The sequence below is a fragment of the Myxine glutinosa genome, chromosome 8 (assembly GCF_964187855.1).
Source record: "Myxine glutinosa chromosome 8, kmMyxGlut1.1, whole genome shotgun sequence".
NCBI classification, from domain to species: Eukaryota; Metazoa; Chordata; class Myxini; order Myxiniformes; family Myxinidae; genus Myxine; species Myxine glutinosa.
The window spans coordinates 30,482,531-30,503,586 of NC_136268.1; the positions used below are offsets into that span (position 1 = coordinate 30,482,531).

General features: G+C 45.8%; 1 protein-coding gene across 4 annotated transcripts in view; it reads left to right on the top strand.

The window, feature by feature from the left end:
* LOC137432354 (AP-1 complex subunit beta-1) overlaps window positions 1-13,652 on the top strand; it is a 45,170-nt gene extending 31,518 nt beyond the window's left edge. For all 4 annotated transcript variants that reach the window (XM_068124203.2, XM_068124205.2, XM_078783128.1 and 1 more), the window contains 5 exons: window positions 43-172; window positions 338-422; window positions 1,449-1,529; window positions 12,077-12,249; window positions 13,233-13,652. In XM_068124203.2, coding sequence (XP_067980304.1) covers window positions 43-172; window positions 338-422; window positions 1,449-1,529; window positions 12,077-12,249; window positions 13,233-13,310 — 547 coding nt within the window. In that variant the 3' untranslated portion in view covers window positions 13,311-13,652. The remainder of the gene's footprint in view (window positions 1-42; window positions 173-337; window positions 423-1,448; window positions 1,530-12,076; window positions 12,250-13,232) is intronic.
* The last annotated feature ends 7,404 nt before the right edge of the window (window positions 13,653-21,056 follow it).

A 21,056-nucleotide genomic window follows, 5' to 3' on the forward strand; every position in this document is an offset into this window, starting at 1 on the left:
CCTCCTTCTTCATTTGTCTTTTCTTTATGATGATCCATATAGTTTTGGGCTTGCACCGACATGCCCCCTCTCCCTTGCTGCCCCGCTGCTACCTGGGCAATGCCAAGAGGTCAATCTACCTTTGGCTGCAGGAGGGATGGTCATGCAAACTGAACCACTTACCGCTTTGCAGGTTTGATGCTCATTTGGTGCTCAGAGTAAAAATAATGAAATGTGACAGCAAGAATGGCGGCGACAGTTTGGAGTTTTAAAATTCTGATGGTGTGCTGTAATGAAGAATGTTGTTTAATTCTTCACTTCCCCCATGTTTTGTTTTTTTTCCTCATCCTTACCGCAGGTGGCAATAAAGAACAACATTGATGTGTTTTACTTTGGCTGCACCATCCCTCTGCACGTACTCTTCATCGAAGATGCAAAAATGGGTTAGCATGACGAACAGTTAGCCGAGAGGTCAAACCTTTGAATGCTGCGTTATCATTGCAAAGTTTTAATTGAGTTTATAGAATTTTGTTGATCCTTAACAGATATATACAGGGTGGGCCATAAAAAGGGCAACCATAAAATATGACCAAAAAGAGTGCAGACAGCATTTCAGAGAAGATTCCCAGCATCTCGCTCGTGTCCCTGCTTACAAACCAATAATGGTATTTGTGCTGAAGATGAAAGATGCTGATCATTACAAAGCATGAATAAGGCCTATTCAGGAAGGCGTTTCCCGAGACTATTGAACCTGTACAACAATGTATAGAGAGACGTCCATGCAAATCAATGAGACTAATCTCAGCTGAAAGAGGAATCGGTCGCAGGTCAGGGCGACGAATACTGAATGAAGACGTCAGGCTTTTTCCTTACAAAATGCAGCTTTTCCAGCCACTTATTAAAAATTATCAAAAGGCGGTTTGGTTTTTTTTTATCCGCTCTTCTGAAGAACTGGAAAAATTAAGACCTCAGTATCAATGACATAATGGAATTGATGAATAAACAGAATTGCAGATTCTGAAGATTGGAAAAGCCACACGAACACGAAGAAGAATCACTTCACCCTCCAAAAAAATAACCATCTGGTGTGGATCGAGTTTGTCTGGATCTACGGTTCTTATTTTTGGGGAGACCGTAGTACCGAAGAGGAACTAACTGTGGCATCTCATCGTTGTCTTTACACACTGAAAACTTACTTGTGGAAGCAGGTGAAAAGTCATGAAATTCTGTGGTTTCAATCAGATGGAGCCACAACCCACACCTCTAGTGAAATGTCTTGCTTGGCTGAGGGAAAGATTCCCCAATCACTTTATCAGTCACAGAAAATTATTTCATTTCTGTCACTAGTTTCGAGTTTTTGTTTTAACCTTTTTTATCGCCCACCCTGTACTAACCTCATGATCACCTTTTCCTTTAATTATTTCAGTGAATTTCACACAGACTCTTCTTCTTTTTTACCCCCTCGCAAGACCCCATGAGCTTTAACGCTGCATGGACAGAACTCACTGCCGAGACCGAAGTTCATTACCAACTCCAGATTCCCCTACCAGGTAACAGGCCTTGCAACCAACCTATTGCCTTTAATGGGTAACTGGGTGCCATATTTGGGAGACATTGTTCTGCTGATTACTTTTATGAATGTTTTTGGTGTTAATTTTCTTTCTGAATTTCTGAATGTTTCTGGTAATTAAGTTAATTTTCATAAAGGGTCTAACACTCATGCAAGATCTGTCACACATGCATGCAGACCAGTACACCAGATAATACATGACTTGACTTTTAACACGCATCAAACGTATCCTTTGGTTTTGGGGGGAAGTAATCTTCCGCAGCATTATTGGTACCGGCATCGCCATCTTGTGCCACCGCTTTTCTCTCTTCAGCCAGTGGGAATTTTAAGGATAAATCTCCTTCCCCAATGGATTTTTTTTTTTTTGAACTAGATCGAGGCTCGTGTAAGAGCTAACGTCGATAACAAAAAAGCAAAAAACAAACGGACACACAAAACATACAATAAAGGAAGTGGGAGACAAGATGGGGAGAGAGGGAAGCACACAAGTACAACAGCAGAGAACAGAGATATCGGGAGATCTGTGGGCGGGAGAGGGCTTGGGGGGGGGGGGGTGGGATGAGGCATGTGAAGGGTTCATCGCGGGAGATTCCAATGAGTCTGAAAGCTTTGGTTTCAACAGCGTGAAGCCGATCCAGGTGTGAGGCAGGCGCACCGGCCCAGAGGGGAGAGCAGTATTCCATTGAGCTGCGGATGAAAGTCTTGTATGTGGTGAGGAGCTCAGGTGTGCCAAGGAAGGACTTCGCACAACGGAGGATGCCCAGTCGGCGACTGGCTTTGAAGGCCAGCTTGGAAATGTGGTTTTCCCAGGAAAGATCATGGTCGATAGTGAGACCCAAAAGCTTGAGTGACAGAACTTCTTGGAGAGGATTGTTGAGAGAGTAGATGGGAGGGTTGTCCAGTCGGTCTTTTCGGAGAGACATAATAAGAGTGTGATATTTATCAGGATTGAAAGACGTGTTCCACTTGTTTGACCAGTCTGTGATTTTGTCCAGGTCTGCAGAGAGTGAGGAGGCTGCAGACTGCCGATCTGACGGATGAGGAATGGAGTGGCAGAGAGTGGAGTCATCAGCAAAGAAATAGAGAGGATTTTCGAGAGAGTCGGAAAGATCATTGATGAAGACCAGAAAAAGCACAGGGCCCAGAACACTGCCTTGGGGAACTCCAGCCTGAACAGGAAGGGGAGATGAGAGAAATCCATTCAGGGCCACACGTTGACTACGACCAGAGAGGAAGTCGGCAAGCCATGCGTGGATATTTCCATGGATACCATCGGAGGAGAGTTTGGTGAACAGAGCGGGGTACCAGACCTTATCGAAGGAACGTGATATGTCAAGGGAGACAACTCTGATTTCCTGTTTGGCGTTGAGGGCGTCCATCCATTGTTGAGACAGCAGAAGCAGCATGTCCAGAGTAGAGTGACCTGGTCTGAAACCAAATTGATATCAGAGATCAAGCCATTGGAGAAGAGGAAGGATTTCATATCCGAAGCAATGATGGATTCCATGACTTTGCTGATAATTGGGAGCAGGCTGATTGGTCTGTAGGTTTTTTTTTTTTTTGTTTGTTTTTTTTTGTTTTGTATACAATATCGAGGCTCGTGAAAGAGCGAACATTAATCACACAGAAAGACAAACCGACACATAAAACATATAACATAGGGAGCGGTAGACAAGATGGGGAGAGAGGGGGAAGGACACAAACACAACATTTGAGAGCAGGGACCGAGAGACATGGAGACATCGAGAGATCTGAGAGAGGGCGAGGGCTTTGGGGGGGGGGCGTGGGAAGGGGGCAGTGGGAGAGGTATAAAACATATGGACACTGCCAGGACTTCCAGGAAAGAAGTTGGAATTTCAAACAAGGTGGATCTGGGGTGAATTAGCGGGGGTAGAAAAGATCAAGGTTTTGGATGGGGGAAGATAAGAGATGGTGGTGAACAGCTGTTTTAAAGACCTGGAGGGAGGAGTGGGATTGAAGGGAGTGAGGGAGTTTGTTCCAGAGGCGGGAGAAAAGAGGAATGAAAGAGTGAAGGTGAGCGGAGAGCCGAGATTTCGGCAGTTTAACCATCAGAGGGTTGCTGGCAGATCTTGTGCGACCTGTAGGAATATTTGGGGGACAGAGCACAGAGAGAGCTGGGGGTGCAAGGCCGGAGAGGAGTCGGTAGAAGACAGAAAGACCACCTACCTGCCTGCGGTGAGTGAGTGAAAGGCCCTCAGAGATAGCTTCATCGCGGGAGATTCCAATAATTCTGAAAGCTTTGGTTTCAACAGCGTGAAGCCGAGCTAGGTGTGAGGCAGGAGCACCGGCCCATAGGGGAGAACAGTATTCCATTGAGCTGCGGATGAAAGCCTTGTATGTGGTGAGGAGCTCAGGTGTGCCGAGGAAGGACTTCGCACGACGGAGGATGCCCAGTCGGCGACTGGCTTTGGAGGCCAGCTTGGAAATGTGGTTTTCCCAAGAAAGATCATGGCAGATAGTGAGACCCAAAATCTTGAGCGACAGAACTTCTTGGAGAGGATTGTTGAGAAAGTAGATGGGAGGGTTGTCCAGTCGATCTTTTCGGAGTGACATAGTAAGAGTGTGAGATTTGTCAGGATTGAAAGACATGTTCCACTTGTTTGACCAGTCTGTGATTTTGTCCAGGTCTTCAGAGAGTGAGGAGGCAGCAGACTGCCGATCTGAGGGAAGAGGAATGGAGCGGCAGAGAGTGGAGTCATCAGCAAAGAGATAGAGAGGATTTTCGAGAGAGTCAGAGAGATCATTGATGAAGACCAGAAAAAGCACGGGGCCCAGAACACTGCCTTGGGGAACTCCAGCCTGAACAGGAAGAGGAGATGAGAGAAACCCATTCAGGGCCACACGTTGACGACGACTAGAGAGGAAGTCCGCCAGCCATGCGTGGAGATTTCCATGGATACCAAAAGAGGAGAGTTTGGTGAGCAGAGCGGGGTGCCAGACCGTGTCGAAGGCACGTGATATGTCGAGGGAGACAGCTCTAATTTCCTGTTTGGCATTGAGGACCTCCATCCATTGTTGAGACAGCAGAAGCAGCATGTCCAGAGTAGAGTGACCTGGTCTGAAACCAAATTGATGATCAGAGATCAAGCCATTGGAGAAGAGGAAAGATTTCATATCAGAAGCAATGATGGATTCCATGACTTTGCTGATAATTGGGAGAAGGCTGATTGGTCTGTAGTTGCTAGGATCTGTTTTTGCACCTTTTTTGTGCAAAGCGGTGATGTTGGCTGATTTCCAAGCAGATGGCAGTTGACCTTGAGCAAAAGAGAGGGTGAAGAGAACAGAGAGAGGGTGAGATAGAGCAGCAGAGCAGGATTTTAGGACCCGTGGGCTGATGCCGTCGGGTCCAGTTGCAGAATCAGAGTCGAGGGTTGACAGAAACTTTTCCACCTTGTCAGGAGGAAAGGACACGGAGTCCAGGAGCAGCAGGGTACGACTGGGTATGGTGGGTACAGAGAGGGATGGGTTTGGGACACAAGATTTAGAGGCAAACACAGAGTTGAGGCATTCAGCTTTTTCACGTGCGGAGTCAGCTGTATAGCCGTTTGAGGTAAGGGAGGGGATGGAGGGGGAACAAACACCAGAAACGGATTTGACCAGACGCCACCAGGATTTGGAAGAGGGAGACAGATAAGAGAGTTCGGTCTTGAGAACGGAGAGATATTGTTTCCTGGCTCTCCTGAGGGTGGACACACACTTGTTTCGGGCTTTGTGAAAGGAAATGAGATTTCCTTCCGTTGGATTTGCTTTCCAGGAGACGAAGGCAAGTTGTTTCTGGGCAACAGCCTCACCACAAGATTCCGTGTACCATGGACGGGAGGAAGGGTATGACAACTGAAGACGAGATGGGATAAATCTGTGCATGAGAGAGAGCAATTTACTTTGGAAGAATTCCCAGGATGAGTTGATGTCAGAGGTGGTAGAGATGGGAGACCAGTCCAGATGATTGATGGCTGCTTGAAGACCGTGCCAGTTGGCCTGAGTGAAATGCCAGACTCGTCGACGCTGAGCAGGCTCCCTGAGGATGGTCAGAGAGATGTCCACTTTAACAAGGACATGATCAGATGTTCCGATCGGAGCAGAAGAAGAGCAGCAGACATTTTCAGGGAAGTTAGTCATAACCAAGTCCAGAAGAGAAGATGTTCCGTTGACTGAGATCCGGGTCGGGAAATTGACAGATTGTGTCAGTCCCAGTGAGTCGCAGAAGTCCTTTGCTGAGGAGCCATGGCTGGTGAGAGAGGTACCCACACCCAGCCAACTGGCATGATGACAGTTGAAATCACCACATATGAGGAAGAGAGAGTTGGGATGAGTAGATAGAAGTTGGTCCATATCATCAGACAGCGAGATGTAGATGGAGTCATCACTGTTTGGTGGACGGTACAACACACATATGAACAAGAGGTGGGAGCGAAGGGGAAGCCGTAGCCAGAGGTATTCCTGGGGGTGAGGTGGAGAGAGTGCAGTGCAGGGCGAGTGAGGAAGAGAGTTTTTGATAAAGATAGCAACCCCGCCTCCAGGACGAGGCTCAGGTCTATCATACCGGAGGAGGGAGTAGCCCGGGAGAGATACTATGGAATCAGAGACATCATAAAGGAGGAAAGTTTCTGTTAAGCAGATCACGTCTGGTTTGACAGAAGCAACCTGTATGGAGAGATCGGTTAAGTTTGAACGAAGGCCCCGGATGTTTGAGGTCCATACCGTTAATGAAGAGGAAGGGGGAGCATCAGATACAGAACAGGGGGGAGGAGGGGTAGGGTAAGATGTGGAAGAGGTGGAAGAGGTAGGGAGAGCTGTTGAAGGTGTGTCAGAGATTTCAGAATAGCTCGGAGAAAGGGAAGGATGGGGCGGACAAAAGGTTTGATGGTGATTGGGTGAGCCACAATGAGGTGTTATTTGAGGAGGGGGAAGAGCGAGGCAGAAGGTTGGGGGAGATGGAGGTGAGAGTTTGAAGGGGGAAGAAGCGGGGAGGACGCTTTGAGGAGGGGGAGTGAGCGGGGGGAAATTGAGAAGCAATGAGGGTGGGGAGATTTGAAGGGGAGGGGTGAGGGGGGAGTTTGGGAGGGAAGGGACAAGGGGAGGGATTTGAAAGGGATGGGATATGGGGGAGATTTGGAGGGGAGGGGTGAGGCAGGATTCTAGGAGGGGAGGGGCGAGGGGGCGTCTTGGCGGGGAGGGGTGAGGGGGTAGTTTAGGAGGGAGGGGGCAAGGGGGGAGATTTGAAAGGGATGGGTGATGGGGAAGATTTGGAGGGGAGGGGTGATGGGGAAGATTTGGAGGGGAGGGGTTATGGGGAAGATTTGGAGGGGAGGGGTGAGATTGGATTTTTGAAAGTGTACGATTTATGGGAAACGAACATTTATTGCAAAATGAGTTTCTTGTGACCTTCGAGTTAAAAATACGTTTAAGGACGCTGGATGGAGGATGGAGTGCAGGAGAGTTTAGGGAATGTAGAACAAAGGCACTATAGGAGATGGATATTTTTTTTGGGATGAATTGATTTGGTGAGCAAGTCGAAAGCAGCCTTTTAAAGAAGAAGAAGAAAAAGGTGTTATAAAATATGACGGAATACATAACTTGAGGGGAAAGTGTAAACATTGAAGGTTAATGAGTGAAAACTATCTGGGGAAATGGGGGAGAAACACGTGGTCGAAGAACGAACGAACGAATAAGAATGAATAAACGAATGAGAACAGAGAAGGAAATGTTTTTTTGTTTTTTTTTTTTGAGTTGAGATTTACACAAGGAAGTAGGCTATGGGTGAAAAGACTGGGAATACAGAGAACGAAAGTTATTGGATCACAAACGACGGACCACTGAGAGAAAAACAAAGCCTCAAGGTTGTACAGTGCACACTGTACAAGGCCTTGCTCGCGACACGGCAAACAGACGATCAATTTATGAAAGATAAACACCGAGAAACAACCAAAGTTGCACACAATAACTTCACACACCGAAAGATAAATACAGTTTCGACAAAATACAATTGTGAACAGACTTGACTTCGAAAAACGTGGAGACCGTGTGGAGCTTCGAAAATCCCTGCCGCCGTCTCCAAGATCTCGCTAGATCTCCTAGTTGCACCTTTCTTGGTTAAAGCGGTAATGTTGGCTGATTTCCAAGCTGATGGCAGATGACCTTGAGCAAAAGAGAGGGTGAAGAGAACAGAGAGAGGGTGTGAAAGAGCGGCAGAGCAGGATTTTAGGACCCGTGGTCTGATGCCGTCTGGTTCAGTTGCAGAATCAGAGTCGAGGATTGACAGAAACTTTTCCACCTTGTCAGGAGAGAAGGACACAGAGTCCAGGAGCAGCTGGGTTCGACTGGGTAAGGTGGGTACAGAGAGAGATTGATTTGGGACACAAGATTTTGAGGCAAACACAGAGTTGAGGCATTCGGCTTTGTCACGTCTGGTGTCAGCTGTGTAGCCATTTGAGGCAACGGAGGGGGTGGAGGGGGAACAAACGCCAGCAATAGATTTGACCAGATGCCACCAGGATTTGGAGGAAGGAGACAGATTTGAGAGTTGTCTTGAGAGTCAAGATATGGTGCTTCCTGGCTCTCCTGAGGGTAGACACACACTTGTTCCGAGCTTTGTGAAAGGAACTGAGATTGCCTTCAGTTGATTAGCCTTCCAAAAGGCAAAGGCAAGTTATTTCAGGGCATGTTTCAGGGATGCAAACCTTTGGGGTTTCTATCCTCGATATGAGCCTCGAGCAAGAAAGCAACACATTCTATTTTTACATCTGCTACTGAAAGTGGATGGAGTTTGTGTTTTCACCCTTGTCTGTCTGTTTGTCTGTGAACAGGATATCTCAAAAAGTTGTGAACAGATTCAGATGAATTTTGGTGGACAGGTTTGGTGTGTGACATGGACGAATTGATTCGATTTTGGTGAAGATCCAGATCAGGGAATGTTTTGAAGCGATTCTTCACCATTGAGAGATGGGGCCAAAAACTATGGATAGCACGATATCTCAAAAAAAGTTGTGCACAGATTCGGATGAAAAAGTTGGTGGGCAGGTTGGGTGTGTGTCAAGGAAGAATTTATTCGATTTTAGTGAAGATCTGGACCAGGATAAAATATATATATTTTTAAGTGATTCTTCACAGGATGGACCAGCAGTATTCTGGGACTTCGGGCAAAAGGGATCTTTCGGCCCACAAGATAACATTTCTGAATGACAGTGTGAAATAAAAGTTTAAACAAGGATTTGTGCATATATATGTATAATGATAACGAGACCTTGAATTAAAAAATAAATGCGCTACACTGTAATTTACGAACCAGAAACTGGTGCACCTCGTGTTTCAGAGTACAGAATATACATTACAGTCCAACCTGTCATGGAATATTGCTGGCAATCAGCCTGAAACGGTATAAAATAACATTCACACACGGACAAAATTATTATTTCTCCATGCTATCTACCTGAAGATTTTTCCGAGAAAAATAAGTGGGCACTTCAGCCATATGATCTAAAATAAAGGAGACAGCAGGACGTTCGGACCGACCGTCAATCCGCACCCTCATCTATTGAACACTATTTCTCTACAAGATTAGTAAAAATGTGAAGATGGTTCATAGTATTTTTGGACAAAGGGCACAGTCAGTTTTTTGTAACGCACATATATGGTAAATAACCATTTTCTGTAAAGCTTGTAACTGTAGCTTTAACAGTGGCAAATGTTTATTAAAAGCAGGTAAAATGTTTAACAGCAATAAATGACTTTCTGCATTTTCCTTCCGGAATCGATCGAAATCAACTTTCAACCCTCAACAATTAATATTCTATGTTTAAATATATGTTGTAAAATCGCCTTCCTCTCCTATTTCTGAAAACGCAAACCTTTTATTATTTATTTATTTATTGAGCACGGGCCCCTTTATGGCCTGGGCCCTCGGTCGGTGCAAATGTAGCAATTTTCATGGATCCGTTTACGACTTTGAATGTGTGTAAAGTTGTGTGTTTCTGTTCAAACTTTGTCATGATCGAAAATTCCTCTGAGGATATATTTGCAGTTAATCTTGTGATTTGGGTGCGTATTGAAATACTTTGACATTGTTTGAAAAATGAAGTCTTTATTTATACATTTCTGCTGATGGTGGAAAAATGCATGTACATTGTACATAAACATTTAATTCATTAAAATGTTGAGTAAAATATTTGGTTAAACCAAAAGTCCAATTTTGGAAAAAGAAAATTCTGATACTTTTTTTTCTCTCTCTATTACTACTCATAAATTACTTCTGTGAATTAAATGTGCTGTTGATCAACAAATAAACCTTAATTGATTGCTGGATCATTTCTGTGAAGGCAAGGGCTGGTAGGACAGCTTCAAGTGATGCGCACTTGCCTCTGAGCTGTCAAACCTGGGTTGAAATGTTGACCCAGCTATAAAATGCCATCCTGGTGTTTTCGCATGCATCAATGTGTGCGTCTGTTAGCACTGATGATGTTTAAGGACATTAAAGATCCCAAGATGTAGTTTGTTGCAAAGAGTGGGCGAGTTATCACCGGCACTCTGATCAAGTTACAAATTTCTGCCCAAATCACCTTCAGTCGAACGTCAGGCCTAGCTCGTCGGTTCATGGAAGACTTGGCCGAAAAACCTTCCGTGGCCAACCCAACTAGGTGGGATTAATTTGGACTGTCAAGGTTGTAACAATAATAGTAGTAGTTTGGCAAATGACACCGTTTCTTTCTCCATGATTTGCCAAAACATTGCTGCCTCCCTATCAGTTTGTCGCCGTTTTACAAAAGAAAGGTTACATCACGTTCCATAGCCAATCGTGGATGAGACATTGCTGGCTTCAGAAATTCCCTGCAAATGTATTGTTGTCGTCACGGGTCTTTTTAGTTGCTTGGTACAAATCCCAGAGAGCCGCTCCAACAGCAGCCGCTCCAACAGCAGCCATAACAGCCATTTGGTTTTGCAGTCCCGGACCGGATTACGGATCTTTCCACTCAGATACCGTACCAGTGGGACTGTCGAATCAGCCAATGCGTTACGGTAATTGGTACCGCATTCCTCATCTGTAATTGAAACCGGAGCGAACCGAAGAGATGCGCAGCGTGGTCTGGATATATGGCGTTGATTGCCATTGCCAATTAGACCTCAACGGACTTTCTCTAATCGCAACAATCGCAATGGTTCAAATTCACCCTGAGACCAGGTATATTTAATGTAAATTACAGCGCGGGCGAAGGAAATACCCAAATAAGCATTCCAATCAATAATATCATCCCTTATACACTACCGATACGCACCAACAAATGGATTAAAAAAAAAAAAACACATTTAGAGGCCATTTTTCACCGCAAAGCGGGGGTTGGCCTTTTTCGGGGACCGTGGTTGTTGTTGTTTTTCGGTCCCCTTTTTGAAGCAATGTTTTACGGCCGGATGCCCTTCCTGCCGCCAACCCTGTTTGTCGCCTTTTTACGACACACAGGGAATTACCAGTGAACTGGTACTCAATTTGCCGACCTCGGAAGGATGACAGGCTGAGTCAACCCCCCTGGCGTTAATTTAGCAATCGGCCGGGATTCGAACCCAAGATCCTGGGATCCTAAGCTGGCACCCTAGCCGCTAGCCCAACACCAGGGTTCCGCACCAGAGACCGCACCCAACCCAACACCAGGGTTCCGCACCCAACACCAGATCCGCACCAACAAATGGATAGAGATCCTTAAATAGCTAAGCCTTATTAGACCCAATTATGCACACCCTGCTGCGGGACACTGCAAGTAGGTGGAAGGCAGAGCCCGTCTGCTGTGGCGGGCAATAGACCGCTGCGCCCATGTGCTCTGGATCAGAGGAGGAGGTGTGACTACGGCTGTGTGGGGTGTGGCTCAGGTGCAGTAGCACAAGGAAATTCACTGCACCTTCACCACCCCTTATGTCACCCATGACTTGCCGTGGCCCTCCCCTCTCTCTCTCACCATTGGCCAAGGGTCCTGTTTAATGGGTGGAGGACCTCCCCCTCCTACTTGTTACCTCTCCGAACTGCCCTCCCCCAGTCTTGTTGCATAGACGTCGTGACATTTCCTGCCCATCTAGCACCTCGTGACTTACCGGGAAGCTTTAAAACCAAATAACTGGCAGTTTACAAAGGGTAGAACATAAAGGCTCACACGGTTGGCAGTTTTTAGACACACATTAGGATAAACTTCGTCTATTTATTACATATAACAACACATATCTAATATCACAATTAATTACTTTACCCTTACTCCAAGACATTTACAAAGGAGCTAACTGAACGATACGAAGCAATGTTAACCCCTCGGAGTCTTTTCCACAACATTATTGCTGCTGCTGCTCCTTGTGGTATTTTCATCAGAATGTTGAGGATAAAATTTATGATGATATAAGTGGGAAAACGTGTAAATCGTGTAAGTGCTGCTTCATCAGGATCTTGCTTTTGAAGCTTTTCAAATTGGAATTATTTGTGAAAAGGTTCGATTTCTATTTCACCTGAGATGAGGATCTTGTTTGTGTTTCCAGATGGAGCTGCATCTAAATTGGCCACTGGAGGTGTCTTTGTGTCTAGCCAACAGCAAGAGGGTGGTGCTGTGGGTGTACCGGGGATGGAGGTTCTCAGGGTTTGCTCCCATCTTATCTCTGGAGTTTGGATTCTTGCGGAGATACGTGGGCAGCCGGGGATACCTCCACTCATGGTAACTGCAACTAAAACGTTTGCTTTTAGGCACACCGAGCTCGGTTTATAATTGATGCGTCAAGTTCAAACTCATTAAATCGCTGCTCGTGTTGCTGTAAACTTAACAAATGTTTGTTGTTGGATTTTTGCTGGATTTTACATGCAAAATTGAGGCTCGTGGAAGAGCTAGTACATAGAATGGATCAGTACATAACCAAACAAAAGGAACAGAAAGTGTTGAAACCCACAGACAGCAGCGCCGAGGGACAACATAGAATAAAAATGAGGAGTAGGTGTGGGTAGACGCAAGGGGTGGACAAGATGGATGCAGAAGCAAATGCTAAGGAAGGAAAAACTGCAAATATGGAAAGAAGTGGGCTTGGGAGGGGGGAGAGTTCATGGCGTTGGAGATCCTTTAATGTAACCCTGTGTGGGAGGAAGGATTCTGCTAAACAGATGACTGATTTCTCAGCAACGGCTGGATAGAGAGATATGTGAAGTTGGAGTGGAAACCTCAGATGTTTGAGGTCCATACAGTTGGAGCCAGTGGAGGTGTTGGGAGGGTGCAGGGCAGGGGGAGCTTTGTGGGGGCAGGGTGAGGAGGAAGATTTGAGTGGGTGGGGGAGAGAGAGAAGCATTGAGGGGTGGGGTGAGAGGGGATGCAGAAATGAGGGGACTTTGAGCTTTGAGGGGTTATGGTGAGGGGGGAAGTGGAAAGAGGGGACATGAAATAAAGGGATGCTGTGATTCCAAATTCCCAAATTGGAGAACCAGAGATAAAGATCATGGGATGGGTGGTGAGAGCTTTTGCTTCAGGCACGAAGAAAGGTGTTGTAGGTGTGGGCAGAGCTGACTGACAGTTTTGAAATGATATTTGTAAATAAGAAGCCGAGTAGATTTGTCTGCTCATGAGATTAATTTTTAACCCATGGTGTTAAATGCTTTCAGACTAGTATTCCACCATATCGTAAGACTTCTTGCTTGTGTTCTCCCTCCCTACAGGTGCAGGTGCGCACTCGGGTCCCCAAACTCGCGCCACCTGCCTTCCATTCGTACGAAACTCTACTGTGCAGTTACTAACGGCTCGTCATTTAACTCGCATTTCCTCTTCCCTCCTTATCCTCACTTTTTCTATTCCTCTTTTTACTCTCGCCTCCCCTAAATCTGTTCTTTATCTCGACTGCCTCTCGCTCGTCTCTAAATTCCTTCCTACTTATGTGATTATCCGAGAGTAATGATTTCTAGTTTTCTGGTTACTTTGCTTTGGTCTTTGTTGAACAAACCCATGGCTGGAATACGATATCAACCAGTTGAGTTCTTCATCTGTATAGACCTGCCTCATATTCTTGCCTCGAAGATTTGTTTTTGGGCACTTTGTAGTGGTGTGAATATTAAAATGAATTGCCAATTTTCAATCATTAAGAGATGTCTGTTTGAGTTGGTTAGTGGACAGGGGTGCATGCAGGTCGGGGTGGGGTGCTCATGCTCAGACGCATTTGTGCACATCACTTGCAATGACAATAGCTTAGTTACCTTTCCTGAAATTGCAAGGATGAGTTATTGAACATGAGATTGAAACTTAAAATCTCAGTACCGTGAGAGGTGCAGGGAAGCCATTATGTCAGTCCCCTTCAATTTCACACTGGGGAAGAGGCCGGCGTGCGTTCAAGGTGGGCATATTCATCTCTTATGTGGTCAGGACAACACCTGTTTTATTGTCGTCAAAATGGCACTTTGTTGCTCTGATGAAGTCCTACTCGAAGTAAGAAACTTATTTTCTCGTCAACTTCATGAAACAGGCTCCCCAAGTGAGAAATTAAAATGGGGATTGAAATATATATACAGTGAAACCTTGACTTACGAGTTTAATTCGTTCTGTGACCGAGCTCGTAACTCAATTTGCTCGTTTCTCAAATTAAATTTCCACATTAAAATGCATTGAAATGCTATTAATCCGTTCCAGCCCCCCAAAAACCACACCAATTTTTTTTGTTACGTGTTTTTAAATAAGAAAAATGTACTTTATAAATAACAAATAATGTATAAACAAGCACGACCTCGTATATACTGTACATAATAAGCGGCGTTACGCGCGCTGCTTGTAAACAAGGAGGAAGCGGACAACGCGGTAATTTGTTAGAGTCTTTATTCAAGAGCTCACTGTAACACTGGCGTGCTCCGGGCTGCGCACCGGTGTATATCCTGAGGCCACGCCTACCCCTCGGCCTGGCCACCGCCCACTTGGTGCACGGAATGATGTCACCACGCCAGTGAGCTTCCGTGTCTGCCACAATGCAAAGAAATAAACTGGTTTTATTAAGTGTATTTAACTTGAAGATCAGACAAAGATGCTGGCGGAGGTGGAGGAGATGACTTTTGCCTTTTTCGCCACACTTTCCTCGCTTTCACTTGCAGGGCGTTTCAATAAAAACCTGTCCAACGAGGTTTGTTTCTTCCTCCCTTTCAAAATGTTTCGATCGTACTGCTACGATCGTACTGCCTCGCCAAGTCGACAACACGCACACCTCGCTCATGTTTTTCGACGATTGCGTGTTTTATATCCAAGCACATCATCTTCTTCTTCTTCTCAGTACTGCCCTTGGCACTCAATTTCTTAGGACCCATGGTTAAAACGAAGAAATTTTCCAAAATAACCAACATGCGAAAACAAAGCAGCAGCGATATACGGCAGAGATGCTTGCACGGCAAGATAACCACGTGACCGGAACGCTCGTTGGGCCACCTAGTGGCGGGTGGCGTAAGCTCGTAACTCAGATCTCGGCTCGCATCTCAAAGCAAAAAACTGCCCGAGCGACGGCTCGTATCTCGGAAAACTCGTAAGTTGGTGCACTCGTAAGTCAAGGTTTCACTGTATATATATATATATATATAGTATATATATGTTTTAAAAATTTATTTATTGAAATGAAAGTAATATACTGTATAACCCTTATACAAGGGGCATAAAGCTTGCATGACATGGTGCTCAATGGGAAATAAATCCAAGGCAAGTGGGAAAATAGCTTTTATCCAGGCAGCCCTTTTGTCTGGTACTGGTACAAAGGGCACTCCGGGCATTTTAAAATGCTTTTATTAAATCATCCATGTTTCAAAACCTACATGTGTAAATATGTGAGACGTGTAAAAACGAGTGAAGCAATAGAATATTTTTTGGTGAGGTTGGTACGGTCTTGCTGGGTCATTTTAGTGCGCCACTTTTGCTGACATCATCTGTCCCACGTGTAGTATGAGCCCGCCGTATTTGTTAGTGACAACGATCAGTAACCTGGAGTGCATTTCCTTTGGCTTTTACAATAACACGGATGATCAGACGAGGAACAAAATGGAAAACGTTTTCTTCTAGTGGGCACCCCTGCCCTCCTGCCAAGAGTACCTTTCTCAGTTTATCAGAGCTCAGGCCTGAGTAGGGCTAAAGTATGTGCTCGTCTGCTGGTCTTGGCTGCCATTTATGACCAGTTTTGGGGTTGGAACCAGAGGTAGAATCAGGTTTGAATGTCGACATTGGCCCAGGAACTGTTAAATGTCAATTTGAGTTTGTGATGTCCACGTTATAGAAGATTGGTCATTACGTAAACAGCCGTTATAGTAAGATTCGTTGTTAGAAATGAGTTGTTGGGATTTACACCCAGAAATTTACTGAAACCAGACGCAGTTCCCACCATAGTTTTTCGAAGCATCCGAGAGCAACGATAGTCAGTGCATGAAGAGCTGAAAAATGAGATCGGGCATTGGTAAGTTTATGGTTATATTTCGTTAACTTTTATCCACATGTCCTTTTGTATTTCTACAGCACAATGTAAACATTTACAACTGGAAGGGCACTCGGTAGCGCACATACCTCCACCAGGCTGAACAGTTTTCGTGTTGTATCCCACTGATAGGCCAGATCTAGATTCGGACCTGAACCAAAATCTAATCGGTTTGTTCTTGTCGCCAAACCAACTCGTCCACCAAGTTGTCATAACTCGTCCATAACCTTTTTAAATATGTTATGTATCGCTTTTCAACCGATCTCTCAATGGTGAAGAATCACTTCAAAGAATTCCAGTATCCAGATCAATCTTCACCAACATCGAATCGATTCGTCCTTTTTACACCCTGACCCCGTCCACCCTCCCCACTTGTAATGAGTGAGTGGGGTCCAACCATCTCGAAAAAGGAAAAATAACAGGATAAACCACACTTGATAACTCTGGTTTGTCATCGGTGATACGAAGCTTATGACGGAAGACTTCCTCAGATTGGGGGTCAAGCTGATTGGTCAGAACGCTGTCATTTACGAGCAAAGTTCTTATATACTTTTCTTGAAATATTTACACAAACTAGAGCTTCCAGGGAAGCAGAACTCAACTGAACTGACTGGACAACTTTAAAGTAAGTCAGTTGTCTGTACTAGATTTGACAAATGAAAAGCCAACAACCTTGTGTAATAATTTTAAGGTCCTTGTATCCTTATACTTGTCCTTGTTTTACAATTGATACAAGCAACCTACCACCTTGTGTGGTAAGAGTCTCACACACCAAGTTTGATCAAAATCCATAAATATTTGTGGGTTTTTTTTGTTTGTTTGTTTTTTTGTATACTGAATCGAGGCTCGTGAAAGAGCTAACATTTACTTCACAAACAAATCAACCAGACAAACAAAATACCCAAAAAGAGGGAACGGAAGACAAGATGGGGAGAGAAGGGGAAGCACACAAACACAACATCCGAGAGCAGGGAGATGTGTGGAAGGGAGAGGGCCCGGGGGGAGGAGGCATGGGAAGGGGGGGGGGAGGGAGAAGTAAAAAACAAGGACACCAAGGACGTCCTGGACAGAAGTTGGTATTTCAAAAAAGTGGAATTGGGGTGAAATTAGCAGGGGTAGAAAAGATCAAGGTTTTGGATGGGGGAAGATAAGAGATGGTGGTGAACAGCTGTTTTAAAGACTTGGAGGGTGGAGTGGGATTGAAGAGAGTGAGGGAGTTTGTTCCAGCAGTGGGAGAAAAGAGGAGTGAAGGTGAGCAGAGAGTCTTGATTTTGGTAGTTTAACCATAAGAGGGTTGCAGGCAGATCTTGTGCGACCTGTAGGAATATTTGCGGGACAGAGCCCAGAGAGAGCTGGGGGGGGGGGGGGGCAAGGCCAGAGAGGAGTCGGTAGAAGACGGAAAGACCACCAACCTGCCTGCGGTGAGTGAGAGGCCCTTGGAGTTAGCTTCATCGCGGGAGATTCCAATGATTCTGAATGCTTTGGTTTCAACAGCGTGAAGGCGAGCTAGGTGTGAGGCAGGAGCACCAGCCCAGAGGGGAGAGCAGTATTCCATTGAGCTGCGGATGAAAGCCTTGTATGTGGTGAGGAGCTCAGGTGTGCCAAGGAAGGACTTCACACGACGGAGGATGCCCAGTGGAGGCTGGCTTTGGAGGGCAGATTTGAAATGTGGTTTTCCCAGGAAAGATCATGGCAGATAGTGAGACCCAAAAGCTTGAGTGACAGAACTTCTTGGAGAGGATTATTCAGAAAGTGGATGGGAGGGTTGTCCAGTCGGTCTTTTCGGAGAGACATCGTAAGAGTGTGAGATTTGTCAGGATTGAAAGACATGTTCCACTTGTTTGCCCAGTCTGATTTTGTCAAGGTCTGCAGAGAGTGAGGAGGCTGCAGAATGCCGATCTGAGGGATGAAGAATGGAGCGACAGAGAGTGGAGTCGTCACCAAAGAGATAGAGAGGATTTTCAAGAGAGTCAGAGATCATTGATGAAGACCAGAAAAAGCACAGGGCCCAGAACACTGCCTTGGGGAACTCGAGCCTGAACAGCAAGAGGAGATGAGAGAAACCCATTCAGGGCCACACGTTGACTACGACTAGAGAGGAAGTCCGCCAGCCATGCGTGGAGATTTCCATGGATACCAAAAGAGGAGAGTTTGGTGAGCAGAGCGAGGTGCCAGACCGTATCGAAGGCACGTGATATGTCAAGGGAGACTGCTCTAATTTCCTGTTTGGCATTGAGGACCTCCATCCATTGTTGAGAAAGCAGAAGCAGCATGTCCAGAGTGGAGTGTCCAGGTCTGAAACCAAATTGATGATCAGAGATCAAGCCATTGGAGAAGAGGAAAGATTTCATATCTGAAGCAATGATGGATTCCATGACTTTGCTGATAATTGGGAGAAGGCTGATTGGTCTGTCGTTGCTGGGATCTGTTTTTGTGCAAAGCGGTGATGTTGGCAGATTTCCAAGCAGATGGAAGATGACCTTGAGCAAAAGAGAGGGTGAAGAGAACAGAGAGAGGGAGTGAAAGAGCGGAAGAACATGATTTTATTTTAGGACCCGTGGGCTGATGCCGTCAGGTCCAGTTGCAGAATCAGAGTCGAGGGTTGACAAACTTTTCCACCTTGTCAGGAGGAAAGGACACAGAGTCCAGGAGCGACTGGGTACGGTGGGTACAGAGAGGGATGGGTTTGGGACACAGGATTTAGAGGCAAACACAGTGTTGAGGCATTCAGCTTTTTCACGTGCGGAGTCCGCCGTGTGGCCATTTGAGGTGAGGGAGGGGATGGAGGGGGAACAAACACCAGAAACAGATTTGACCAGACGCCACCAGGATTTGGAAGAGGGAGACAGATAAGAGTTCGGTCCTGAGAACGGAGAGATATTGTTTCCTGGCTCTCCTGAGGGTGGACACACACTTGTTTCGGGCTTTGTGAAAGGAAATGAGATTTCCTTCCGTTGGATTTGCTTTCCAGGAGACGAAAGCAAGTTGTTTCTGGGCAATAGCCTCACCACAAGATTCCGTGTACCATGGACGGGAGGAAGGGTATGACAACTGAAGACGAGATGGGATAAATCTGTGCATGAGAGAGAGGAATTTACTTTGGAAGAATTCCCAGGATGAGTTGATGTCAGAGGCAGTAGAGATGGGAGACCAGTCCAGATGATTGATGGCTGCTTGAAGACCGTGCCAGTTGGCCTGAGTGAAATGCCAGACTTGTCGACGCTGAGGATGCTCTGAGAATGGTCAGAGAGATGTCCACTTTAACAAGCACATGATCAGAAGAGCCGATTGGAGCAGAAGAAGAGCAGCAGACATTTTCAGGGAAGTTAGTCATAACCAAGTCCAGAAGAGAAGATGCTCCGTTGACAGATCCAGGTTGGGAAATTGACAGATTGTGTCAGTCCCAGTGAGTCACAGAAGTCCTTTGCTGAAGAGCCATGGCTGGTGAGAGAGGTACCCACCCCCAGCCAACTGGCATGGTGACAGTTAAAATCACCACATATGAGGAAGAGAGAGTTGGGATGGGTAGATAGAAGTTGGTCCATATTATCAGACAGCGAGATGTAGATGGTCATCACTGTTTGGTGGACGGTACAACACACATATGAACAAAAGGTGGGAGCGAAGGGGAAGCCGTAGCCAAAGGTATTCCTGGGGGTGAGGTGGAGAGGGCAGTGCAGGGCGAGTGAGGAAGAGTTTTTTTTATAAAGATAGCAACCCCACCTCCAGGACGAGGCTCAGGTCTATTATACCGGAGGAGGGAGTAACCTGGGAAAGATACCAAGGAATCAGAGACGTCATGAAGGAGGAAAATTTCTGTTAAGCAGATCACGTCTGGTTTGTCAGAAGCAACCTGTATGGAGAGATCAGTTAAGTTTGAGCGAAGGCCCCGGATGTTTGAGGTCCATACTGTTGATGAGGAAGAGGAAGGGGGAGCATCGGATACAGAACAGGGGGGGGGGGGAGCGGTAGGGTAAGATGTGGAAGAGGAGGAAGAGGTAGGGAGAGCTGTTGAAGGTGTGTCAGAGATTACAGAATAGCTTGGAGAAAGGGAAGAATGGGGCAGACAAAAGGTTTGATGGTGATTGGGTGAGGCGCAGTGAGGTGTTATTTGAGGAGGGGGAAGAGTGAGGCAGAAGGTTGAGGGAGAAGAAGTTGGAAGGGGGAAGAAGCGGGGAGGACGCTTTGAGGAGGAGGGGTGAGAGGGGAGTCTAGGAGGGGAGTGAGGGAGAGTCTCGGAGGAGAGGGGTGTGGGGGGAGTTTAGGAGGGAAGGGGCAGGGGGGGAGATTTGAAAGGGATGGGTGATGGGGAAGATTTGGGGGGGAGGGGCAAGGGGGAAGATTTGAAAAAGTTGGGTGATGGGGAAGATTTGGAGGGAAGGGGTGAGATTGGATTTTGAAAAGTGTACGATTAATGTGAAACGAACATTTATTGCAAAATGAGTTTCTTGAGACATTCGAGTCAAAAATACGTTTAAGGACGCTGAAGGATGGTTGAGTTCTGGAGAGTTTAGGGAATGAATGAAAGATGCACTGTAAGAGATGGAATTTTTTTTTGGAAAGAATAGATTTGGTGAGCAAGTCGAAAGCATCCTTTTATAGAAGAAGAAGAAAAAGGTGTTATAGAATATGACAAAATAAAGTTCTTCAGGGGACAGATGAAACATTTTTTAACAACGTGATCACGAACAACATGGTCGAAGAACGAACGAACAAATAAGAACGAACAAACGGATAAGAACAGAGAAGGAAAATATTTTTTGGGGTTTTTTTTTTGAGATTTTAAAACAAGGAAGTATGGGGTGAAAAGACAGTGAAAAACAGAGACCGAAAGTAATTTGCAGCGCGATCGAAGAACCGCTGAGACAAAAAAAAAGCCTCAAGCCAAGGGCTGACACGGTAGCCTACTAGTACTACACTAGGCCTCAGAATACACGATACGAAAAAAACGACGATTCTGTACACAGGTATGAAAAACCAACACCGAGAAACCTATTAAAGTCACCCCAATAGGTACATACACCGAAAGAAAGATACAGATTCGACAAAAACACCA